Source organism: Palaemon carinicauda, chromosome 23 (genome assembly GCF_036898095.1).
Source record: "Palaemon carinicauda isolate YSFRI2023 chromosome 23, ASM3689809v2, whole genome shotgun sequence".
In the NCBI taxonomy this organism is placed as follows: domain Eukaryota; kingdom Metazoa; phylum Arthropoda; class Malacostraca; order Decapoda; family Palaemonidae; genus Palaemon; species Palaemon carinicauda.
In genome coordinates, this window is record NC_090747.1 from 64,393,915 (window position 1) to 64,409,949 (window position 16,035).

The 16,035-nt window shown below is 41.8% G+C and overlaps 1 protein-coding gene across 1 annotated transcript in view; it reads left to right on the forward strand.

Annotated features, from left to right (window-relative positions):
• LOC137617139 (abnormal spindle-like microcephaly-associated protein homolog) overlaps positions 1 to 16,035 on the forward strand; it is a 136,681-nt gene that overhangs the window by 97,310 nt on the left and 23,336 nt on the right. The window contains exons 19-20 of the mRNA XM_068346994.1: positions 731 to 3,349; positions 11,642 to 14,542. Coding sequence (XP_068203095.1) covers positions 731 to 3,349; positions 11,642 to 14,542 — 5,520 coding nt within the window. The remainder of the gene's footprint in view (positions 1 to 730; positions 3,350 to 11,641; positions 14,543 to 16,035) is intronic.

Below are 16,035 nucleotides of genomic sequence, written 5' to 3' on the forward strand. Positions count from 1 at the left end.
TCGATACTCATTCTTGCCCTCCTCCCCCAATGCACTCCGTTCTTCTTCTGAAGAATTATCTCATGGGGTACATCCTCATTTTCGACATACGTGCACCACAAAGTAATTTCATTCTGCGCAAGGCGAAGTTGCATATAAATTTGAGACTTGCTCTCTCTTGCTCCCATCCTATGCTCTTGCACATTTGCAAGAAGAGGTTCAAGGTGCAGTCGCCTTCTGCCCCACTGGCTCTGTTATAAAATCTATACAGACCATTTCTTGCTCAGCAGAAAGTATGCTTTTAGTAAAAGACTCAGGTTTGTACAGTAAGGAAAAATACAAATTAATTTAGAAATGTGTGTTAGTTAGATACAAAGAAGTCAGATTCTTTAAAAACCTCTACTCTACCTATCCTGTCTCAGGCCTAAACCATTTATGTTTGTGAGCATCTCCATCAAACTTCATTTGCAATATAATATCAAGGAATCTAGTTGTATTAGTCATATTTTTAAATACTTTTTTTCTTTGTAAGTGTCTAAGTTTCAGTTACAAAGAGAAATACAAGATTTACATAATTATAATTTTTTTTCAAATGGAGTATTGTTATTTACCATTAAATGCACAGTGTAGTACTCTATTACACTCAATTTCATCTTGATTGTATCTGTAGGATTTGATAACATTCTTTTTTGTTTTCACAATGTGAGGTCCATTAAAAGATAAAAATTCATAAGCCAATTTTACTTTTCAGGAAAATGCTGCTCGTACTATACAAAGGGCTTATCGCAAATATATCGTCCTGCGACATCTTAAGCAATCCGAGGCTGCACGAACAATACAACGCATGTGGAAAACACACACCACACGGAAACAGTTCCTTAAAGAAAAGGAAGCTGCAATCAAAATCCAAGCTTGCTTCAGGAGCTGGAAATGTCGAAGACAGTTCCTCGTCACGAAACGGATAGTCTTGAGGATCCAGCGAGAGTACCGTCGAAAGCTGTTGGTACGCAGGCTGAAGCAGGAATACTGCAAAAAACGTGAGGCTATTGTTCTATTGCAGTCGTGGTGGCGTGTCTACCTGGCCAGAAGAAAGGCTAAAGAGATTTTGAGGGAGAGAAAAGCAGCTTACATCATTCAAAACTTTATGAGAATGTGCCTGCAGAGAAACAGATTCTTGAAGACCAAACAGTCTGCCATTATTCTTCAGAAGTACATGCGCAAGATGCTTTGCCAGCGGGCGTATAGCAAGACGTACGGTGCTGTTCTCATGATACAGAGATGGTGGAGAACTGTGAGGATGTCCAGAATTATAAGAGACCAGTACACAGAATTACGTTTTGTCACCATCAAGTTGCAGTCCACCATACGTATGTACCTAGTAAGAAAAAGATTTATTCGAATAAAATCATCGGTTTTGACAGTTCAGAGAAATTTCAGGATGGTGAAGCAGAGACAAGACTACAGAAAAATCAAGAGTGCTGCTCTAGTTATACAGCGTTGGTGGAGAAGGACAAAATTAATGCAGTTAGAGAGAGGAAGTTATACTCGGTGTCGTAATGCAGCCATAAGGATTCAGTCGGCGTATCGAGGTTATATTACTCGTAAGGTGCTGAAAGAAAATGTACGGGCAGCTGTTAGGATACAGGCGTTTTATCGTATGCATAGGCAGAGAAGAGAATATTTGAAAAAGAAATGGGCGGCTCTCACCGTGCAGAGATATGTCCGTGCATGGTCAATGAAGGAAAATGAAAAATGGAGATATAATCAGCTTAAATCTGCAGCTATTATCTTCCAGTCTAACTGGCGAGGAAGACGGGCAAGAAGAAATTATTTGAAGGCCAAGCACTCTGCAACACTCATACAAGCGTGGTATCATGGCCGGAGAATGTATCACAAATTCTGCAGAGAAAAAGCTGCAGCGGTCACCATTCAACGATCATTGAGGTCGAGGAATCTTACGATGAAGGTTAGGAAGGAGTACGTATCAATGCGCAGAAGCGCCATCCTTATTCAGAGTGCTGTTCGATGTTGGCTTCAGCAGCGCCACTACAAGAATCAGCAATCTGCTGCTGTTTGTCTGCAACGGAGATACCGCTCGCTCAGACAGATGCGCAAACAAAAGCAGGAATTCTTGGCCCTGAAGAAGGCATGTGTGCTAGTTCAAAGCAATTATAGAATGAAATATCAGCGGGATTTATTTGCCCAAAAGAGACAGGCTGCAGTGCACATTCAGAGATGGTATAGAGCATGTAAGATGTCACAGAAGGAACAGTCCATATATAAATCTAAGAGGGATGCTTGTCTTTTGATACAGAAGACTTGGAGAATGCACAGCCAAAGAGCAAAGTACCAGAGAATATGCCAAGCTTCTATTTCAATACAACAATGGTATAAGGCTTGTAAACTTTCACAGAAGGAGCAGTCTATATATAAATCTAAGAGGGATGCTTGTCTTTTAATACAGAAGACTTGGAGAATGCATAGCCAAAGAGTACAATACCGGAGAATACGCCAGGCTTCTATTTCAATACAACAATGGTATAAGGCTTGTAAACTTTCACAGAAGGAGCAGTCTATATATAAATCTAAGAGGGATGCTTGTCTTTTAATACAGAAGACTTGGAGAATGCACAGCCAAAGAGTACAATACCGGAGAATACGCCAAGCTTCTATTTCAATACAACAATGGTATAAGGCTTGTAAACTTTCACAGAAGGAGCAGTCTATATATAAATCTAAGAGGGATGCTTGTCTTTTAATACAGAAGACTTGGAGAATGCACAGCCAAAGAGTACAATACCGGAGAATACGCCAAGCTTCTATTTCAATACAACAATGGTATAAGGCTTGTAAACTTTCACAGAAGGAGCAGTCTATATATAAATCTAAGAGGGATGCTTGTCTATTGATACAAAAGACTTGGAGAATGCATAGCCAAAGAGTAAAGTACCAAAGAATACAACGGTCTTGTATTTTATTACAACGCTGGTATAGAGCTCACAAAATTGGAACTTCTGTACGTTCCACATACATTAAAAAACAAAAGGCATGTATCGCTCTCCAGTCTTGGACCAGGATGGTCGTTGCCAGAAAGAAATTCCTAACTTTGAGGAAGTCAGTAGTTTGCATCCAGAGGCGCTTTAGAGCTAGAACTTTGAGCGGGAAATGTCAACGGGATTATCAAGAACTCAAGGCTGTGGCTGTAAAACTCCAGTCTCAGTACAGGATGAGAAAACAACGAAAGGAATATCTCCGGCAAAAGTCTGCGGCCACCATCTTACAGAAACGCTTCCGAGACTACTTGAAAATGAGGGCAGATAGGTCAGCTTTTATGGCAAAGAAGAATGCAGCTGTTGTTATTCAAGCAAAGGTAAGCTTTGATATTTACTTTAAACTTGATTGAAAGAAGAATAGTAGTAAAGAATTGAAATTATGATAATAGTCACATGTTATCTGATAGTTTTTATTCATTGTGCCTCAATGGCATTGTTATAAATTAGAATAATGTCCTTTTTTCTACCTTCGGGTTTTAATTAAGAATTGTCATTTTTATACCAGTACTGTGTACAGTGCTTGAACAAGTGGGATTATTACAGTGTATTTTTATATTGATGATTTAATTACTCTAGTTTGTTAAAGCATAAAAATATGTTTTTCTGATTTTGTAAATTAAATTTATTCAGTGAAACATACAGTAGTAATGGGGAATAATGATTATAATTGTATGAAGAAAAGTTTAATTTTCTTAGTGATGATTATTAAGAACCAGAATTTATTGATTATAATTAAAACCTAATAATAGTTTTTTAAATATTTAACTTAGCCGGTGAATATATAATAGCTGAGCCTCCGGCGGCTCGACAGAAAAACACACAAAAATTCGCGAGCGATCGCTATGAAGGTTGCGGGTGTGCCCACTAGCGCCAACTATCGGCCAGATACCGCATATACATGTAAACAGACCAAATTTTTCTCTGTCGGTCTGATCGACAAGACGTACCATTACTCGCTGTTAACCTGGAGTTTTCTCAACATATTTGGTGAAGTACTTCCTTTTGGTTTGAGCTTTCGCAGTGCAGGTGTTTTATCTTCAACTTAAATCTTGAACTGGTTTTTGGATAGATTTAATTGTTGATGACTTTGGATTGTTTTTTGGACTTTCTTTGACTTTTAAATGGCCGACCCTTCCCTTAGTACGGAAGTGTGTTTTAGGCTTTTAGCAATTATCTTATCACGTTATAAATTGTTGTTGTTAATTATAGATTTTCCTCTATATATTTTATATCTCAACCGCCTTTATTAGGCCTCTTCGATTAGCTTTCCATTTATAATAAACATCAAGATAAATTTTAATGATTTGTTTATATGCGACCTTACCTATTCCTCCCCTAATCCGAGAGTAGGCGGTCCTAACTTGGAAACCGAAGTTAAACAACGTTGATCCCTTTCAATCGTAAATAACTTTTACAGAGCAAATGATTTAAAACTTATTAAATGAATATTTTTTAGTAGATATTTTATGAAAGATTTTCTTTGAATAGTCTTCGTACTGTTTCAAAGATGAACTAACGTTTAGTTTATTTATGCTACGCAGTTTGCGCTCTATCGTTACGATAGAGAGAGAGAGAATCACGGTTTCACTTTGCAGAAAGAGTAAATCGATTCTGACGTTTTGTTCATTCTTCTTTCAAACTTAAATGTTTTAAATACTATTTTAAAGGAACTTGTTAATTGAAAAACCTTTCAGTTTTTTCCTTTGGTCAAATATCCTGTTTATTGACGAAAGGTAAGTGGGCTTTTCTCTTCGGTGCGAAATCAAGAGAGAGAGAGAGAGAGACGGAGAGAGAGAGAGAGGAAGAGAGAACGTTCCGATCTTTATTCTCGTCCCAAGCGAGTAACGTTGTTCTCGAGTCAGTTTTTTACTCTCGTCCCTAGTCTCTGTACGGGGAGAAAGGATAAAACGTTTTTAGTTTTTATTCTCGTCCCAAGGCACTGTACGGTGAGAGATTGAAAACGTAGTTTTGAATGAACTAGTGTTTAGTCTCCTTCCCAGCCACTGATCTTTTTATCTTAATATGTTTACTGTTTTTTGCTTGTATTAATGTGCTTACATTATACGACTTATTTCGCAATTATAACCTTTTGATGAGGGTAGAATTGCGTGCTTCAGGTAGAAATCAGTTTTATTCATGCCTAATGTGAATAGTTGAAAAATTCGATTTCAGTGAAGTAAGTGCAAAACAGAAAATCGTAGTGATAAAGTGATAATTGCGCAAAGTGTTATCAGTGTTGCGACCGAGGGTTCGTCTGTTCGTGCCTGTTGTTCGCCTAGTCCGAGACCTCTTGCAAGCTCCCAAGCCCAGGGGAGAAGTACTGTAATGTCGTACGACTTATGGGTTCAAGAGGCCTTGATCAGCGAACAGACGTTCCCTCTATGGTTTCAGGCGTGTCTCACCAAGACCGCCCCTACCATAAGACGAGCGAGACGATTTTCTCCTCGTCATCCGAAGGCTTTTCGCGTAAGAAACCGTGGAGCAAGGTTTCGAGGCCCTTTAAGCGAAAGTCAGTCCTTTCAGGACAGGTCCAGCGTCCTGGTTGTAGCCATTGGGACAGCTCTGACCCTATGCAGTCATCGGAAGACTGCTCGCCGCCTAAACAAAAGCGTAATACAGGCTCCGAGAGTCTTATTGTAGGCAAGGTTTTGCAGTCACAGACGTTACCCTCGTCTTACCGCAACCATTCCCGTTGATCCTAAATGGGTTGTAAGGCAAGACATGCAGAATAAGCTTGCCTCTCTTATGGAGGACTATTCTGTTGAGCAGGTTCACGATGATCCTCGCCGCTTAGCTGATCGAGATCCTGGCCGTCAGCCGCCCAAACGAGCCTTTGCTCGTCCTGTTGACATAGACGTTACAAAGTCACGTCAATCGTGTTTTGTAGAGCCTCACTCGATGCAGTCTCGTGTTGACTCTCAGCCGCTTGTGGACGTTCAGCCGCTGCCGCTTGCTCTAGTTGACGTTCAGGACGTTCACCAACCAGCATAGTTGACTTGTTTTGACGTTGAGCGTCAAGCACCGCAGTCAAGAGTTGTTTTGACTGCTCAGTCTAAGCAGTCAAGGCAGTCTCGAGTTGACGTCGAGCGTCCTCCCGCACCTGTTGTTGTTGCTGGTCAGTCCTTTAAGCAGTTACATGACATAGCGTCCTTGACTGCTACTGTTGCTCCTTTGCGTTTGGACTCTGCTTGTCAAGCATTGCCACCACGGCAGGTCTCTCCCTTGCTTGAGACTCGGCAATTGTCGGACAAGGTTCCTTCAGATGAGGAAGTTGCTGATCCCCCTCCTACTGATATTCCCTTGAGGACTCTGTCAGACGGAGAGGAGCCTAAAGCTGCTCAGCCCTCTATGGACTTTAAATAAATCATGCTGATTTTTAAGGATCTTTGTCCGGATCTTTTTGTAACTGCTGCTCCTCGTTCGCCTAAACGTCAGAGTTTACACTAGGCCTAGCTACTTCGAAGCCGTTGTTTTCTAAGCTAGTGCTCTCTCGCTCTTCTAAGAGAGCTTTACGTTTGCTAGGCGACTGGTTAATCACCAGGAGGAGTTTGGGGGAGACAGCCTTTGCTTTCCCTACTTTTAAGCTGGCTTATAGAGCGAGAGTCTGATATGACACGGGAGAAGTTCTCGGCTTGGGAGTTCCTGCCTCTGCCCAGATAGTCTTCTCAAACCTCATAGACTCCCTGGCGCCTGGCCATGAGACGCTCCAAGATTTTATGGTCGACTTCAGAGTTAGACCATCTCCTGTTAGGAGTTTTTTCGAGCGTTTGAAGTTTTGCTGTACAATTATGTCATGCATAAACAAGGCTATCAGGGATGGCTCCAATAATCTGACACCCACGTTCTCTGCAGGAACAAGTCCCTCTGGGATGGCTCCAATTATCTGGCAGCCATGTTCACTGCAGGAGTACGTAAGAGGCAAGTGCGCTCAATGTGTTCATTGTCAAGACAAACTTCACGATGAAGTCTACCAGGCTGTCTTGACAGCATTAATGGAAGGCGACTGGATGGTCTCTCTCGACCTTCAGGAAGCATACTTCCACATTCCTATACACCCGGATTCCCAACCGTTTCTGAGGTTTGTTTACAGGAATGTGGGGTACCAGTTTCGAGCCCTGTGCTTTTGCCTCAGTCCTGCTCCTCTCGTGTTTACGAGGCTCATGGGGAATGTGGCAAAATCCCTCCATCTATCGGGAATCCAAGCCTCCCTGTACTTGGACGACTGGCTTCTCAGAGCATCGTCCAGTCTTCGCTGTCTGCAGGATCTACATTGGACGTTGAGTCTGGCCAGGGAGTTGGGACTTTTGGTCAACCTAAAAGTCCCAACTGATCCCATCCCAGATTATTCTATATTTGGGGATGGAGATTCGCAGTCCAGTTTTTTTCGGGCTTTTCCGTCTACCACCCGAATAGAACAAGCCCTGCTCGAAGTCCAACTAATGCTGAAAAGAGAACGTTTGTTCAGTCAGGAGTTGGAACAGTCTCGTAGGGACTCTCTCATCCCTGGAGCAGTTTGTCTCGCTAGGGAGACTACACCTTCTGCCTCTCCAGTTCCATCTAGCCTCTCACTGGAACTAGGACAAGACGTTAGAGACGGTATCATTCCCAGTCTCCGAACCAGTAAAGGCATGCCTGAAATGGTGGGACAGCAATATCAGTCTGAGAGAGGGACTATCCCTAGCAGTCAAGAACCCAAACCACGTGTTGTTCTCAGACGCGTCGGATTTGGGTTGGGGTGCGACCCTGGACGGTCGGGAATGCTCGGGTCTGTGGACCTCAAGTCAGAAGAGCATGCACATCAACGGAAAGGAGCTATTAGCAGTCCACTTGGCCTTGATGAAATTCGAAACCTTTTTTCGAAACTAAGTGGTAGAGGTCAACTCAGACAACACCACAGCTTTGGCGTACATCTCCAAGCAAGGAGGCACACACTCCTTCACGCTGCTCGAGATCGCAAGGGACCCTCTCATATGGTCAAGAAATCGAGGCATCTCCCTGTTGACGAGATTCATCCAGGGGGACTTGAACGTCTTGGCAGACTGTCTCAGTCGGAGGGGTCAGGTGATACCCACGGAATGGACCCTCCACAAGGACGTGGGCAAGAGTCTTTGGGCTACTTGGGGTCAACCCACCATAGACCTCTTTGCCTCCTCGTTGACCAAAAGGTTACCAATCTATTGCTCTCCAGTCCTAGATACAGAAGCAATCCACATAGACGCGTTTCTACTGGATTGGTCTCTTCTTGACTTATATGCAATTCCACCATTCAAGATAGTCAACAAGGTACTGTAGAAGTTCGCCTCTCACGAAGGGACAGGGTTGACGTTGGTTGCTACCCTCTGGCCCGCGAGAGAGTGGTTCACCGAGGTACTTCAATGGCTGGTAGACATTCCAAGAAGTCTTCCTCTAAGGGTAGATCTCTTACTTCAGCCCCACGTAAAGAATGTTCATCAAAGCCTCCCCGCGCTTCGTCTGACTGCCTTCAGTCTATCGAGAGACTCTCAAGAGCTCGAGGCTTTTCGAAGGAGGCAGCCAGTGCGATTGCGAGAGCTAGGAGAGCTTCTACCTTCAGAGTATACCAGTCGAAGTGGGAAGTCTTTCGAGATTGGTGCAAGCCAGCATCTATGTCCTCTTCCAGTACCTCTGTAGCCCAATCGGAGATTTTCTTTTACATCTGAGAAATGTTCGCTCCCTCTCAGCTCCCACGATTTAGGGCTACAGGAGCATGTTGGCTTCGGTCTTTCGTCATAGAGGCTTAGATCTTTCCAACAATTAAGATCTCCAAGATCTCCTTAAGTCTTTCGAGACCTCTAAGGAACGTCGTTTGGCAACTCCTGGATGGAACTTAGACATGGTCCTAAGGTTCCTCATGTCAGACAGGTTTGAGCCATTACATTCAGCCTCCCTGAAGGATCTCACCCTCAAGACGCTTTTCCTAGTGTGCTTGGCTTCGGCTAAAAGGGTCAGTGAAATTCATGCCTTCAGGAAGAACATCGGCTTTTCTACAGAAAAAGCCACATGTTCACTTCAACTTGGTTTCCTGGCCAAAAATGAACTGCCTTCTCGTCCTTGGCCTAAGTCTTTTGATATACCTTGCCTGTCAGAGATCGTAAGCAACGAACTTGAAAGAGTGCTGTGTCCAGTTAGAACTCTTAAGTTCTACTTAGCTCGTACTAAGTCCTTACGAGGTGGATCTGAGGCATTATGGTGCTCAGTTAAGAAACCATCATTGCCTATGTCAAAGAATGCTTTGTCATATTTTATCAGACTTTTAATACGAGAGGCTCATTCTCACTTGAATGAAAAAGACCGATGCTTGCTTAAGGTTAAGACGCACGAAATAAGAGCTATAGCAACTTCCGTGGCCTTTAAGCAAAATAAATCTCTGCAAAGTATTATGGACGCGACCGTTTGGAGAAGCAAATCGGTATTCGCGTCATTTTACTTAAAAGATGTCCAGACTCTTTACGAGGACTGCTACACACTGGGTCCATTCGTTACAGCGAATGCAGTAGGGTTCTACCACTACATTCCCTTAATTCCAATATCCTTTTAATCTGCTCTTGATTTTTTTTTTTTTTTTTTTTTTTTTTTTTTTATTGGGTTGTACGGAAGGCTAAGAAGCCTTTCACAGCCTTTTTTGATTTGGCGGGTGGTCAAATGTCATTTCTTGAGAGCGCCCAGATTAGGGGTTTGATGAGGTCCTGTTGTATGGGTTGCAGCCCTTAATACTTCAGCTCCTGGGAGTCTTTCAGCATCCTAAGAGGATCGCTGGGCTTCGTGAGGAAGACAGACTAATAAGGCAGAGTAGTCGTCTAAGTCAACTTCCTTACCAGGTACCTTTATATATTTGGGTTTTGTTATTGTATTACTGTCAAAAACTCTAAGCATATACGCTGTAAACTTAATTAACTCTGGTCTCTACCCACCACCATGGGTGTGAATCAGCTATTATATATTCACTGGCTAAGTTAAATATTTAAAAATGATATTTTAATTATAAAATAAATTTTTGAATATACTTACCCGGTGAATATATAAATTAAAGACCCCCCTTCCTCCCCGATAGAGACCCAGCGGGATGAGAAAAATTGGAGCTGTTTACATGTATATGCGGTATCTGGCCGATAGTTGGCGCTGGTGGGCACACCCGCAACCTTCATAGCGATCCCTCGCGAGTTTTTGTGTGTTTTTCTGTCGAGCCGCCAGAGGCTCAGCTATTATATATTCACCGGGTAAGTATATTCAAAAATTGATTTTATAATTAAAATATCATATTGTACATGTTTTTTTTTTTTTTGTAATATTAAATCAGTAATCTTAGAAGTAAATGAAAATTCTTTGTTTAAAAGAAGAATGCTATGGCCGTAAATGAAGCTTTTGCCTCAGATACTACCCAGATCAGTTTGTCACAAACAGGAAAGTAGATGACATATCCTTCCAAATTTACCACTTGCAAATTTACCACTTGTCTCATCTTGGATCACTCATTCCCACTTTCAAACTTTCTACCACCACCCAATTGAAGAAATCCTGTTTTAATATGTGCCTTTTCCAGAAGCCGTACTTGAGGTTCCCTCGTAGCTGTAGAAGAGGGGAGGGAACCTGCAGAATACTTTTAGTACCCCCAAAAGAATGCCACACGAAGCATGCTTTTCCGTACAGTAGTAACCCCGATAGGCGTTTTGAAAAGTAGATGCTTTAATGAAGTAGAATTTCAGTCCTAACTGTTTTATGATAATAAATGGTCCTAAATCGTACTTAATCTTAAAACTTTTTTCAGCGTAAATATTTTTGATTTTGATGTCTCCAATATGTAGATCTTTAAGCACCAAAATTAATTTTTCTAATTAAAGCTTTATATTAACCCTTTTACCCCCAAAGGACGTACTGGTACGTTTACCAAAAGCCATCCCTTTACCCCCATGGACGTACCGGTACGTCCTTGCAAAAAAATGCTATAAAAATTTGTTTTTCATATTTTTTGATAATTTTTTGAGAAAATTCAGGCATTTTCCAAGAGAATGAGACCAACCTGACCTCTCTATGACAAAAATTAAGGCTGTTAGAGCAATTTAAAGAAAATATACAGCAAAATGTGCTGGGAAAAAAATAACCCCCTGGGGGTTAAGGGTTGGAAATTTCCAAAAACCCCGGGGGTAAAAGGGTTAAAAGCAAGCAATTACCATTGACCCCCAGGACTCATCAGCTTCAACCACAACCAAGAAGAGCGTGCAGGAGTGTTGTTTCCCTAAAGAAAAAGCATAACAAGATCATCTAATTAATTTTAATTGTTCTCTTTGGTTTCTTCTTATGCTCACGCTTCTTCAATTTTACCGTTCTTTAATTTTCTCCTGGCCAATATAAGCAAATTCTGTGGATAATCTTGCGAATCTCTAGAAAAGTCTGTGGTTCCATTAAACTACTTTTATTTATACTAATATAAAGGCATTTTCACTCCCTTGACCTCTTAAGAAATCAATAATTAGTGTACTGTACACAGTAATAAGATGTATTCCATTGCATTTTTTGCAGGTTTGTATTTGCAACTTTCCAAATATTGTTTTCCTTCATATCATATATAAAATAACAAAGGTTTTATTTTTCAGGTTCGCGCATGGAAAACTCAACGTGAGTATGCGAGAAAAAGGGAGTCTTGTGTCAGGATACAGGCATGGTTCCGGTACGTCCGAGCTCGTCGTCGTTACCTGGCTCAAAGAAACGCAGCATTAACTATTCAGGAATACTTCAGAGCTTATTGTTTGCGAAGGAAGGTTCAAAGCCAGTACATGTGCAAGAGGAAGGCTGTGATTACTTTACAAGCTGCTGCGAGAGGCTATTTAGCCAGAAAAGGCATTAACCAGAAGCATGGAGCAGCCACCATCATTCAAAAGAGGTACAGAGGTTGGAAGATTAGGAAGGCCTATCTCACAACGCTCAGGGCCGTGTCTGTACTTCAGTGCACTTTAAGAAATCTCTTGGTTGGAAGGAGGACGAGAAAAGAATTCTTAGAAAAACGTTCTGCAGCGATTGTCATTCAAGCATCTTTTAGGGGTTACATTGTTAGAAAACAAGTACAAAATATGAGCGTTGCTGCTGTAGTCATTCAGAAAACTTGGAGGATGTACGTTCTTCACAAGAGGTTCCAAAATGAAAAGAAGGCTGCTGTCACAATCCAAAGAGCTTATCAAAGTTATTTATTAACCAAAGCAGTTATGAATGAATACAAGAAAAACTACTGCTGTGTGGTGAAATCTCAGGCCATTGTCAGGGGTTTCTTGGTCCGTCAGTTTGTGAAGAAGCAAATGAATTCTGCCACTCTCATCCAAGCACATTTCCGGTCATATTTGGCAAGGAAGCGATACGTTTTGATGAAACGTTCTGCTGTTGTGATTCAGAAGCATTACAGGCTTTACAAAATGGCAGCGGAGACACGGAAGGAATATCTATTGAAGCGAGAAGCAGCCGTAAGATTGCAGGCGGCTACTCGTGGATATTTGGTAAGAAAGCGGATGCAGGATGAAAGAAGTGCTGCTGTAACTATTCAGTCTAGTTTCAGAAGGTGGCGACAGCACAGAAGATACAAGCAGATGAAAAGGTCTGCCTGTGTGTTGCAGTCTCACTGGAGGGCTACGATGCTCATGAAGGAAGCCCGTAGAAGCTACCGTGTAACTAAGGATGCTGCTCTTGTGCTTCAGAGTGCGTGTAGAGGATGGCTTGCTAGGAAACACCTGTCAGAGCAACATATTGCAGCAACTGTTATCCAGGCTCATGTCAGAAGTTTCCTGCAAGTCAGGAGGTATACAAAGGTCAAGTCTGGTACCATCCACATTCAGCGGTGGTGGAGGAGCATCCAGCTGGGTGCTAAGATTCAGGCGGAGTATACGACAAAAAAGAAATCTGCCACAAAAATACAGTCTTTCTATCGAATGCACCGCCAGCGGCGAGCATTTTTGGAGCAAATGCGAAGTGTACAAATTATCCAGGTATGGTGGAAGAGTTATTTGAGAATGCAACATGATAAGAGAGAGTACAAGAAACTCACGAAAGCTGCCATTACTCTGCAAGCTCGTGTTCGTGGCATGAAGGCCCGAAGAGAGGTGAAGAAGAGACACGAAGCAGCGACTGAAATACAGGCGAGGTTTAGAGGATGGCAGGCTAGAAGGGAGTACCAGAGAACCAAGGAGTCTGTGTATGCCATTGAAAGATGGTGGACAGTGGTACAGGAACGAAGGAGGTACATCCAAATGAGATGGTCCATCATCAAAATACAGGCTTATGCTAAAGGAATGTTAGTGAGAAAACATGTTAAAGCACAACACAGAGCTGCAGTCGTGGTTCAGTCAAATATCAGAGGGTATCAAATGCGTAGAAAGTACAGGTTGTTACGCTCAAGTGCTGTATGTATCCAGAGATGGTGGCGTTCTGTCTTGGAAGTCCGCAAGCAACGGAGAGAGTTCGAGAGTATCCGAGATTCTGTTGTGAAATTCCAAGCTTGTGTAAGGGGTATGCTTGTAAGAAGGGAGCAGAAGCAGAAGCAACAGGCGGCAACTGTAATTCAGTCGTACGTTAGACGCTGGACAGCGTCCCGAACTTATCACCAAAAAGTAGCAGCTGTAATTCAAATCCAGAGATGGTACAGGTCACTGAAAAGGACTAGCCAGCTTCAGAGCAAGTACCATACCTTGAGGAAGGCTACTATTTTAATCCAATCCTCTTACAGGGGATTTGTTGTAAGAAGAAATTTAGCTGATCAGAGAGCAGCTCAGGTGAAAATTGCATCTCACTTCAGGGGATGGCGGGCTCGTAAAATGCTAAAGTTCCACCTGATTGTTAGAAGTGCAACAGTCATACAGAGGTGGTGGCGAGCTACACTGCTAGCGAGAGAAGAACAAGGCCAATACCAGAAAATGAAATTGGCTGCTACCATTATTCAGTCTTACACTCGAGGAATGATCGTTCGTAATGACATAAAGAGAAAGCACAAGGCTGCGCTCGTTGTTCAGTCTTGTATCCGAGGATGGTTGCAGAGGAGAAGGTACGTTCATTTACGTCATTCTATTATTAAGGTGCAGTCATTTGCAAGATGTTATCAAGCACGTAGAAAATTCTTGTTGGGGAGAGAGAAGGCTGTCATCATTCAGAAATGGTGGAGAGGTGTAATCATAACTCGTTCGTTGAACGTAGAACACAGACGGAAGACAGAAGCTGCCGTTGTTCTTCAGGCTTATGCTAGAGGCATGTCGATCAGACGATCCTTTGTACGGCAGAGGTCGGCCGCCATCAAGATTCAGTCCTGGGTACGATGTTGGCTATTCAGACGTCAGTACAAAGCTAAGATGTCTGCGGTGGTTAAACTACAGCGGTACTGGCGAGGTGCCTACTTGACGTTGCGGTCTCAAGAAAGGTACATTTACATGAGGAGAGCGACCATCATTCTTCAAGCGGCCTGGCGGGGAAGACAAGCTAGGAAACAAATAAAGAGGATCAGAGCAGCTCGTTGCATACAGGTAAGTCATCCTCGGCCATTTTCCGTTCAGTATTCGTTTTTCATTCTGAGAACTTCCATCACATGGTGAACTGTTCACATTTCTTAAGGGTGTGTAGTGTACCTGTCACATAGAGGTGAACATAATGTTATCCTTCTACGTTACAGAAGGTCCTCAACTTACAAACTAGATAAATTCTAAGAAGCTGTTTGTAAGGCAAATTTTATTAAATTTTGACCTGAGTAGGCCTAACATGAATCCCATGCTTATGATTTCCAGCTGCAAAATTCAACAAATAGATGTTTCACATGAATTGGATATCAGGTTATTACAAATGTTGTTTTGCTTCCTGTATTTAATATATCTTTATTACAATATTTCTTTATCTTATCTTCGTTATTTTCTGTTGGAATTGTGTTTGTATTTCCGAATGTTTGTAAGTACTTCGGTACCTCTCTTCCAGATTTCTTTCTTCCCTCTTGTTGTTTAACCTCTCAACTTTTACTTGATGGTGCAACAACTGGGTATCCCCCCCCCCCAGATTTACTACAGTTGCTGAATGGGTTCCCCAGCCCCAGTGCTTAAATCATCAACCCACCATCATTCAGAATAGCAATAGATTGGTTGCTAAAGATTGGTTTTCAGTTTTGTGAAGCTAATGCTTTTTTGTAGCTCAAAAAAATTTATTTTGTCATTTTATTTTCTGAAATGTTTGGAGAACTATTTTTGCAACAAGCAATTCACAGATAGATCATTAAGTAAAAACTTAACTTCATCACAGATTCTGTTTTCAGGCTCTTCGAATGCCATATTCAATTCCACTAACATGCACGTATTAGAGAAGGCAATAAAATTTTTATTATAGAGCATATTTAACTCTTTTGGCGGTCAAATTGAGAGCACCTAGAAATTGATTTTATTCTCTATTAAGTGGGGGATTCAACGTATGAAACTTCATTTGTGGTGGATAACGGTGGAGGGTGGGCTGTGGCACTCTAGCAGTACCAGGTCCTCTTTTGTTCCTTTGTTTGATGTCAGCTACCCCCTAAAATTGGGGGTAGTGCTTTGGTAAATACAATTAAGCAACCCTTTTATATAGTGCACCACTCGCTACATTTCTTTGCAAATCTGTAGATTTTAGAATGGTTATAATGTTCTGTGGCTTTTTATTCTGCTACTGAGCCTTGGAATTCTATTTCTACTTTTGTTTTCCTTATTCCTAACAGCCTGTCCTTGAAAAAAGTCTTTTGTCACTTTATGTACCTAAGAAATGTAGATTCTGTACCCTGTTACACAGTTCTTTGTAATAAAAACACAATGACATCATGGCATTAAGGCTTAAGCCATTATTCTGTCTCCTTCATCCTTTGCAATAGTTTCGTTTAAGCCTCTTACTGAAGCAGACATTAGTCAGTACTTAAAGTTTATCCATAATTGCATTGCCTTCTGTTTTTCCTTTCTTCCATACGTCAAACTTCCTGCTTCCAACTTTTTGAGAATAGAGATTAATTGTG